Source organism: Spea bombifrons, chromosome 6 (assembly GCF_027358695.1).
Source record: "Spea bombifrons isolate aSpeBom1 chromosome 6, aSpeBom1.2.pri, whole genome shotgun sequence".
NCBI classification, from domain to species: Eukaryota; Metazoa; Chordata; class Amphibia; order Anura; family Pelobatidae; genus Spea; species Spea bombifrons.
In genome coordinates this window covers 42,085,363-42,095,738 of record NC_071092.1, presented here as the reverse complement: position 1 = coordinate 42,095,738, position 10,376 = coordinate 42,085,363, and the positions used below count along the sequence as shown (strand labels likewise).

Below are 10,376 nucleotides of genomic sequence, written 5' to 3'. Positions count from 1 at the left end.
CGAAACTCCTACCTCGCTTGCAAAACTGTGTTGAAATACATTAGGAGTGGTTAATTTGCATTGTGTTAAAAAACGCTTCCTTGTTACCAGGAAAGTGTTTGATAGCAACTGAAGAGCGATTGGTCCAATTTATTTACCTGCTTTAACCTTTCGCAAAACATGCAGAGGTTATTAATGATATGCATTTGGCCAAACTTGCTAGTCTGGTTTGGAATACTGGGAAACTTCACGCAGTACTGAAATATTTATTGACAGGAAAAATATAAAGGTATTAGTCAATGACAAATGACTAAGTACAATGACAAACTTTTTTTTGGTATCTGTCTTTTTAAAATAATTTATCAATTTAATGGCATGTGGAGGGTCCCCGGATATTAGTGACAGCCATGATCTGAATTATGCTCACCTGGATGTTATTTGCTGTACCCAAGGTCAGACATCTGCCAGGGGTGCAATGGATGCCTTTGGTAAATGTGATGGAGAGATGTAGAGTCCTTAAATCTAATTGACTACATCTTTTTTATGTTGGCCCAGTAAAAAGGACCACTCTCAGTTAAGAAGACTCTCTTCTTCTTCTTTTGGTCCGATACAGTTATATCCAACTTCCTTATAAAGATGGGATGTATTGTGTTAAAAGTTCCACATCTATAGTTATTAGGAAATAGGGAAAAATGAGAAACAAAATATTTTCAATCTTTTGACATGAAATATGTTATAAAAGACACAACTTCAAGTTTAACCTTGATGTTCTACTTCCTTGGGTCTTGCCCTCAACTTTCTCCAGGCTCGTTTGCACTCCCCTCGCTGGTTTACGGCTATCTGAGGCTAGCTCTACTTCCACGCCGCTCCACGTGTGGTTAGCCCCATTCCCTCGTAAAGTGACTCCTCCAGAAGAGGGAGATCTTCAAGTAGCCTTCTTTGTGAAGTTCCCAGGCATTCTGATCCATAGGGTGGTCTACTCCTATTAAGGTGGCCCAGGGGTTGCTGCCCTCTTGGACCTGTCGCTTCAGGCCTAGCCAGCATAGTCCAAAATGTGCTACTGTTGAACACTTATTTAAGTAAAACAGAGCCTAAAAGCATTTGTAAAAACGTATGATTCTTGGTGGTGTTTTGATTATACAGCCTGAAAAAATTAACCCAGTGGTTTTAGTTGGGAATGGAAAAAAAAACTAAAACAATAGAAATAAACATTTAACGTATGTTCTCCTCACAGGCATCTTGAAAATCTGTGGGATGGATTTTTTTTCTGGATTTCAGTAGTTTTGAAAAATCTATTTTTATTAATAAAATCAGTCACTTTTAGAGCAATGATTGCCTGTCTGGAATTTTGATTGTCTCTTTAAACACTTTTTTTTCCATTTGAAAAACTATGTAATGGTTACGTTCACATCTATCACTTGAGTCTCTTATAAAGGTAGTGTGCTATGTCACTAAACAAACAAAAAACAATCCGTACTGTCTAAAGCTTTGAATTTACAGACAAAAAAGGTGAGCTATTTTTGGAACCTCAGCATTTTTTCCCTGAGGTGTGTTCAGCTGTGATCACCAGGAAGTACGTTGGGTAGTTTAACACTAATTATTATTTTAGTTTCTATAAAACTCATAGATGGTTTTCCACTGAGGAATGGAAATTTAGGAGTAAGATGCCATTAAATATTTCATCCTGTGACTGGGTTCCTAACGGTACCTTTTAGTATACTCTACATGGCTAACAGAGCCTTGGCTATAAGGCATGGACCGCTGGGTAACATAAGTTACTGGCTATGGTTTTGAAAAGTTGAGGGCTGCCATTGGCCACAGTAAGCCATTAATAGCATTAATTCACCGGGAACGTGGTGTGTGGACCCCTAATTTGATTCCCGCCTGAAATGTAATACCACAACAATATAGTGGGTGGCATTTCACTCCTTGGCGCTTACTCATAAGCATTCCTGGGTTTCTCTCCGGGCTTTCCCCAGAGAACTCAGGGAGAAGCGCTGCTTCTCCGAGTCATTACCATAATTCTCCAGGTCACGGGAACGGGAAAATAGCGTATCCCCTTACAAAATTTTAAAAAATAAAAATAAAAATTTGGAAATAAATGTAAATGAAATTAAAAAAAAAATAACGTCAAAATAATTAAATTGCATATATATTGTATTTTAACAATTGCCACTTTAAGTAAAAAAAATCACTACACCTAAAATATGTTAACAAAGTATTAAAAAATATATTTAATATGGGGTAATATTTAAAGCATGGATGTGGCCCTCATAGAACATAAAAATATGTATGTGGGGTACGGCTGTAATCAGGAGATGTTGCTGAAGATAAATTGGGTCATTGTTCAGCCTTGGCACCTACAGTAAAGTAGAAAATTCAAGCAATTTTTTTTTTTAGTTTTAGTTTTTTTTATCTATTATTATAAATGATTATTATCTAAATTATTATGTTTTATGTATTTCAACTTTTTTCTTAAAGTAGACCCTACTTCTCCTGAACAAAATCATGTATAATCTGTGTGGGTTCGTCAAATATGGAAAAGAGGAAGCATGGTTTAACAAACATATGGTGAAAACAATGACAAAAAAAATTCTTGGTCCTTTGGTTATGAAAAGCCCTGCGACTGAAAGGGTTAAAAGTTTGAAAGAATCTCAGTTTCACCAATTCCAAGCAATCATTGAATAAATGAATAAGTATGCCATGACCCAGTTAATTAAAGATTGTAGCTTGCTGGTATTCTAGCTTTTGCTTACACCCTGTGTGTTTAACCAGAAGAGGGGGTAGGGTGGGGATTTTTCCAGGTACAGAGACAACCTGTAACAAATTGCTGCTACCTGATTGGCTGAATCCCTATTGGGACTACCTGCTGGGTGCATCACCTGTTAAAAGCTCTGAGTTTCAGCAGGTGCAGCATATAGAATCCGGGTTGCTTTGGATTTTTCTTTTTTGGATTTTCCTTTTGGAGATCAGGTTTTAAAGTAAGTCTGTAAGTTATTTAAAGTTTGGTTAGAAAGTATGGTAACAATGTTTAAGTGGGTTTTACATGGTATGATTGTGTTTTCTGTATATGTTCGCATTGTGTTAACCCCTTTGTGTGTCAAAGGTGAGTTTGCCGATAGTTAATCCTAAGGGGCTTTTTTTTATTGTTTATTTATTATATATATATATATATATATATATATATATATATATATATATATATATATATATATATATTAAAACAACATTGTAAAGTAACAAGCAGAGAGGGGCTGAATTGTGTTGCTTGTTAATATTTGGTGTGAAATCCGTTGTGATTTAAGCAAATAAATAAATATAATATATATTATATGTATGTGTAAATGTGACCTCCCCAGGGTCACATCCCTATAATGCCTAACTGTAGAAGTTTGTCTGAAGGTGCTGTATAACCTGGAACAGCCCTTAAGTCAGAATGTGGAAGTTTATTACTCCTAATAACTTTAAGCTTCTTAGGATTTGGTGTATGTTTTTTTTTATTATTATTATGTTCTTTTTAGACAGGAAAAGGGTTATAGGTAAATAGACTTATTTTAAGCTTGGTGTCTCTTGTTAATAGATCAGGATGTGATCTTTGAAGCCTGTGTAAGTAGCCATAAAAACATTTTGCTACTCAGCACCCCCTTTTTATTTTTTTTTATTTTTTTTTTTTTTCCCTTCCCTTTTGTTATTCCTCTACAGTTGTATATATGTGAGCCCCCAGCCATTTAGCAGGTGTGTGTAAAGTATGGAAAGATTTAGAGTGTTCTCTACGCACCCAAACGAGCGAGCCTATGGCGGTTTAATTTAGACTGGTGTCGTAAAGTCTGTTTTTAATATCCTATTCCTGTGTTGCACACAAACAAGAATCCTTGTCTAAAATTTAACTTCACCAGCTGGTCATGTTCTGCTTGCCACCTATTCTCCACCTTGTTGTAGTATGAAGTCAACTGGCGAGACCTTCGACTCCCGTCACATTCTTGTAGCTAGTTTAAATTCCTTCTTATCTTTGGAGCGCTACGTCTCTGGGCACTAATTAATTCATATTTTTATTTTTTTTTTTAATATTAAAGCTGGCTTTTTGGCTTATAGCCTGTGAAAAATCAAGGCAAAGCCGCACAGCTGGATTTTCAGCATATACTATGATCTGAGGTGTGAGAAATATTTACTGACAAATGTTTAAAAAAAAAAAAAATTAGTTGCAGTAGGTGAACATTTAATATTTGACTTTAATAAAAAAATAAATTTAATAAATAATAAAAAAAATAGTGATAAACATCAAACCCTTCCAAGAAACCATTGTTTTAATGAAATAAACGTGGGTTTGCTTTGGCTCCAATAGGTATAGGTGTATACGTATGTTTGTATATGAGTAGACCTTTAGTGAGAACACAATGACAGATCTGTTAAGGTTTATTTACTTAACATTTTACAACGATATTAATGCGTTGTCATATTGGAACAGCACTTTGCTTTCTTTACAATTGACTTATTCCTGTGAGATATGTTTAAGAGGTGTATGTAGTTAAAGCAATGAGATTAAACACCATCTTCTGCAGCTGGTGGGTATAATGCGCCTGTTGGGGAGACCTTTGTTGGGTTGCCCACTTACACTAAAAGATGGGCAAGTTGGCACAGCCTCCATATTTTATGTAAATGGTAGAGAAACTGTCCTGTCTTGCTGCTCAGTGGTGAGCAATATGGCATGGTGGAGACTGCTGGTGGCACAGTTCTGTATTAGGCCTAATACTGCAAAGAAGATAAATATGCCCCTCGCTACACCTGTGCCCCTCAGCAGTGCTTTCCTAGTTTGGATACATGAAAGTTTGACCCTTGACCTCTGAAGGTGTGCCATGGTATCTGCACCGAGACATTAGCAGCAGATCCTTTAAGTTGAGAGATGCGGCCTCCATGGATGCATCCTGATGCCGTGTGTTCTCCAGTTAAGCGACGCACACCGGCCATCCACGTGATGTAGCATGATACATCAGACCAGGCCATCTTCCGTTGCTCCGTAGTCCAGTTCTTATGCTCATGTGCCTATTGTAGGTGCTTTAGGAAGTAGACAGAGGTTAGCATGGGCACCCTGACTTGCTTGTGGCTACACCACCCCATACACAACAAGATGCGAAGTACTGTGTTCTGACATCTTTCTATCAGAACCAGCATTAACTTTTCAGCAATTTAAGCTACGGGAGCCCGTCTGTTGGATTTGACCACACGGACCAGCCTTCACCCCCATGTACATCAATGAGCCTCTGCCACCCATGACCCTGTCGCCTCTTCTTTTCTTGGATCCACGACAGACTGGGAACACCCCGCAGGAGCTGCAGTTCTGGAGATGCTCTGGCCATCTTGATCATCTGATCATCTTGCCATCAGTTTGGCCTCTGTCAGTCGCCCGGATCCTTACACTTGGCCATTTTTCCTGCTTCTAACACATGAACTTTGGGGACAAATGTTCACTTGCTGCCTAATATATCCCACCCACTGACACATGCCACCATAATAAGATTATCTGTGTTTGACCAACATCAGACAAGGTGAATATGTTTGTGTTGCTTGAACTTGCATGGGTAGGCTAGGTATACTTGTGGATCATACCATTAAAGAAGCTGCTATTTGTGACTTTGTGGAATAGGTTTCATACATATTCCTTACAACCCTTGGACAATAACAAGAGGGTATAAAAGGTGGAACTGCCCCTTTAAGTACCTAGTACTTGAATGAGGGTTTCCGGTTGACTACCCCGAGTTTGGAAATAAAACCCTTTTTTTATAGAGTACTATAAAAGGATGCATTCAATAAAGTGAAAACATCTGAAGCCAAGGCTGGTTTGTTATGTTAATACTACTAACTTTTTTATCGGCTGAAATCTGTATTGAAATATCCATTAACCGTGTCTCTTCTCTGTCCAATTTTCATTGTAGACAAAACAATGGGGTGCTTCACGTTTCTGAAAGTAATGATGATCCTATTCAACCTGGCCATATTTGTAAGTAAATGAGGAGTTTTTAGTTTTATTATATTCCTAGTGAAAAGCCATTTTATTGAAATGTGAAATGGTTATTACATGTTGCAGCCAAATATACTCTGCTTCCTAAACGCATTACGTTAATATTTAAGTGGAATTGTATATCTGCATGGCAGCGTGGCAAGAATGGATGTATTGCATCTATCTTTTGGATGCCGATCTGCCTCTGGGTGGGTGTATTCTTGGTGGGATGAGAGGCTGATCTGTCTCCTTCCACATTCTTTCTTTATACCAAACCCTTCCCCGAGGACTGAGCTTAGTGTTTTGGGGTCATCCGGTATCTTTAGCCAGCTCCCAATCGGTGATACAATTCAGGTCTTGACTTAGAAAAACAACGTGTAGATGCTACAATCAAAATCCCTTTTATTCTAACAAGTGGAGATCATATAATAGATCATTGCGAGCAGGTGCACGGTTTAGTTCATTTTAGCACTTGTTTGCTACAGTTCAAGGTCTTTACACAATAGAAATAGGTGTGGTGCTGTCTGAAATGACTGGTATCTATATCGATGGAAATGGTATCGTATTTTTCCATATAAATGATTATACCATAAAATTTAGGGCTACAGTGCAGGAGATTTGTTTGGCCAAACTCATCTCTTACATCTCTGGGGTAGAGAAAGTGATAAAAGCATGGAGAGGGATTTTTGTGGATGTGAGTTTGCAAGTGGGGGGCAAATACTCTGCTGTCATATATCTTATAGTTATGGAAGCTATAAACTACCAACATGCAGTATGGACATTTACACTTTTTACCGTACCTGGTAACTTTGTTTGAAGAGTAAATTGTACGCCTTTTTTACTATATCTTATATCCCCCCCCCCTTAGCTTGGAGGAGGAACGCTGTTGGGTGTCGGAATCTGGGTGAGCGTGGACAGTAATTCCTTTCTAAAGATATTTGGATCAATCTCAACAAGTACAGCTCTACAGTTTGTAAACGTGGGGTACTTCCTCATCGCCATCGGTGCCATACTGGTTCTACTTGGCTTCCTGGGATGCTGTGGAGCTCAGAAGGAGAGCAAGTGCCTCCTTATTATAGTAAGTGCTGTGAACCTCATTTGTTGAGTCCATTGTGGACTCTCTTTTAGTGTATATGGCACAATTTACTGTAGCTAGTGTGCTCAGAACTTGGCCATGAGTTCATCCATCCTGCTTTGGTGGGAACCGAGCTCTGAATCCAAGACAGGTGCCTTCATTTTGAGCCACCTGGATTTCCCTAAAAGACCAAATTTCCTACTTAACCCCTTAATTTCAGTACGTTGCTCTACGGCCTAACCCTGCCTCTGCCCCATTTTCCAGAGTCTCTACTTGCAGGTTAATAGCGTTTTGGCAGTTTGAGATATATGTGGAATATAGAATAGCTTTAGTTGTTTGTGTGGATGTACAACTTCACACATAGAAGACTTGAAGTAAACACTCAAGTAATGGATAACCTGTGGATAAGACTGGTTGAACAATAATTGCCCCCTTAAGTACACATGAATAAGTCATTCATGTTCTATACAATTCTATTTCAAACTGGATGTTTTTCTTTTAGTTCTTCTGCATTATCCTGATTATCTTCATTGCGGAGGTAGCTGGAGCTGTGGTCGCCTTGGTGTATTCCTCTGTGGTAAATTTTTTTTATTTTTTTTATTTTTTTTTTTTTATGTAAACCATGGTATTTCCCAAGTAACGCCTTCAGGGTTTTTATTTTCTCGCTAATAGGAAAGGAGTCTATGTTCTGACTGTAAACGGGGTGATCTATTGATGTAACTACCAGTTCCCTGGTATTCTGAAGAAAATAATGAAATATTTTAGCCACCTTTTTGTAGAAATGTATGAGCATGCCTTGGGGAAACGTTTCATTCCTCCTTGTGATTCAGTGAACACCTACTTGCCAAACCAGTTTGGCTCTTATATTTAGTGTCGTCGTCGTCGTGTGTGTGTTACACGCATACATTATATTACACACAATCTCTCTCTGGAACCAATCGCCAAATGCCAGTTACACTTTGGAATAGTGTTCTTTTTTTTTCTATTTTTTTTTCTCTGAATCTATATAGCTTTATTTGGTAAACAACTTGATTGACAAATGTAAAAAAAATGCATGTTTTTTGTGGCTGGATGAATTCACCCTAAAGCCACGCATGGCTTACAGCATTTTAATGTTTACTTCTTCTAATCATTAGGCCGAAAGCTTTTTGCAGTCTGTGCTGACTCCTGTTCTACAAAAGGATTATGGCAAAAACCAGGAAGTGACGAAAGTTTGGAATACAACCATGTCTGATGTAAGTGGACCGCGGTGTCTTTCCACTGAACACTGCATTACCTCTGTTATGCTGTCTAAATATACATACTATATTTAATCCTAAAGCCATTAATATATCATAAATACACCCGAGGTGCAGCCATCTCATCGCTTGATCTCTGGGGCCTGTGTGGTTATTCTCCCTGCTTTTTATGACATTGATCGGTTTCCTTGTGTTAAAAATTGTTCTGTTTGGCTAAAGTAAACTATCCCCACAATGAGGGTGCTTGAAGCGTATACGATGAATTGTTTTATTTTACAATCTATGACGAGTTACCCTTCTTAATTTGATCCCAATTTTATCTTTTCAGTTAAAGTGCTGTGGTGTCACTGGCTATGAAAACTTTCATAATTCTACCTTTGTGAGAGACAACAATGTCTATCCTTCCTACTGCTGCAACACCACCACAGCGTTCTGTAACGAGAATAATGCAAAAACCTCCAACATAGAGGTAAATCTAGAATTTTGCTTCTAGTATTCGCTTGCTGTATATGGCTTAAAGAGCAATAACTTCCGGTATTCATCTCATTGACAATGTGTGTGATTTTATTTAAAACTGCTATGTCCATGTAAAGTGGCACAAACAAAAAAAAAAAACAACAAAAAAAAAAAACACTAAGTGAACCCTTTGGAATTACTAACATTTATGTAGAAATTTGTCCTAAAATATGATCTTAATTTAAGTGACGACAATGAACGAACACAATCAGTTAACTAATAAAACACACACACAACTGTGTTCTTGTCTATATTGAATTCATCATTCAAACATTAACAATATGAGTTGGAAAAGTATATGAACACCCTAGGCTAATCAATTCAACAAAAGCTAATTGGAGTCTTGAGTTTGCAAACCTGGAGTCCGACCAATGAAACTGGATCGGAGGTGTGTGTGGGGTGTTAACACTCCACAATGCTACTGGGAAAATGTTCTGTAGACTAATGAAACTGAGGCTGAATTGTTCGGGAAGATCGATGAAGGGGACGATTAATTCTCAAGGCCATCGTACAGGATGTCAAGATGGCTGTCGGCCAGTTTGGTGACGCAGCGGAACAGTGGCAATCAAACTAAATCTACCACAGAATGGCTTCAAAACAATCTGCCTTTTGGGGCAGAACAGATCTTGACCCATTTGAGATGATGTGGAATGAGCCGTTCACGCCAGACATCCTAAGAATTTGGATATCTTAAGCAATTTTGTAAGGAAAGATGGTCTAAAATTCCTCCTGAATTTTGTGCAGGTCGGGTCCGCAGCTATAGGAAGCGCTTGTTTGAAGCTATTGCTGCCCAAGAAGCTTCAACCAGTTATTAAAGGGTTCACTTGCTTTTTGCAAAAGCACTGTAAATGGTTAATGGGTGTGCTCAATAAAGACATGAAAGATCATTCTGCTTGTTATTGTAACTTGTAAAGTTCAGGCCATATTTTGAGAATTTTACAGAAATGCTGGTAATTCCAAAGGGTTCACTCACTGTGGCCAGAGGCTTCTGTGACGTTGGCCATTGTAAAAGTTAAGGTTTTAGTTCCATGCCTTATGTACAACATTATCTTACACTTTTTATCTTTCTAGGGTTGTTTTGGGCAGATTCTGAACTTGATTAAAAAGAACGCAGCAATTGTTGGTGGTGTAGCTGCTGGTATCTGTGCATTGGAGGTAAGGGATCTATAGCTGAACAGTGATTTTTTTTTTTTTTTTTTTATTTTTTTTTTTTTCTATGTTGTATGTAAAATTTCTTTATTTCCTCCTTTTCAGCTTGCTGCAATGGTGGTATCCATGTACCTCTACTGTCATCTAGACAAAGGTGGAAGCATTCACTGATCGGAAGGAGCCTGGACAAATTAATTTCTATGTATAATCTAAGATGCACTTATGTTTTGTGCCGACATGCTCTCTACTGTGTGATGGCACTTTATGGTGGGCCTCCACCAGACCTGGTCACCATTCCTCTCAAACACTTCACGTTTTAAAATGCAACTTTGGTTACAGTATAGATGGCTTAGGATACTAGGAAATAAAAATGATGTCATTAGTCCTTTTTGGTAACAAAGTGGACAGTTGCACACCCCAGAGC

At 38.2% G+C, this 10,376-nt stretch overlaps 1 protein-coding gene across 1 annotated transcript; it reads left to right on the top strand.

Annotated features, from left to right (window-relative positions):
- Nucleotides 1-2,870: 2,870 nt before the first annotated feature.
- TSPAN1 (tetraspanin 1) lies at nt 2,871-10,176 on the top strand. The gene is made up of 8 exons (XM_053470003.1): nt 2,871-2,960; nt 5,910-5,974; nt 6,843-7,052; nt 7,552-7,626; nt 8,186-8,284; nt 8,616-8,756; nt 9,875-9,958; nt 10,058-10,176. The coding sequence occupies exons 2-8, from the start codon at nt 5,918-5,920 to the stop codon at nt 10,121-10,123; spliced, it is 732 nt and encodes a 243-aa protein (XP_053325978.1). The 5' UTR covers nt 2,871-2,960; nt 5,910-5,917; the 3' UTR covers nt 10,124-10,176.
- The last annotated feature ends 200 nt before the right edge of the window (nt 10,177-10,376 follow it).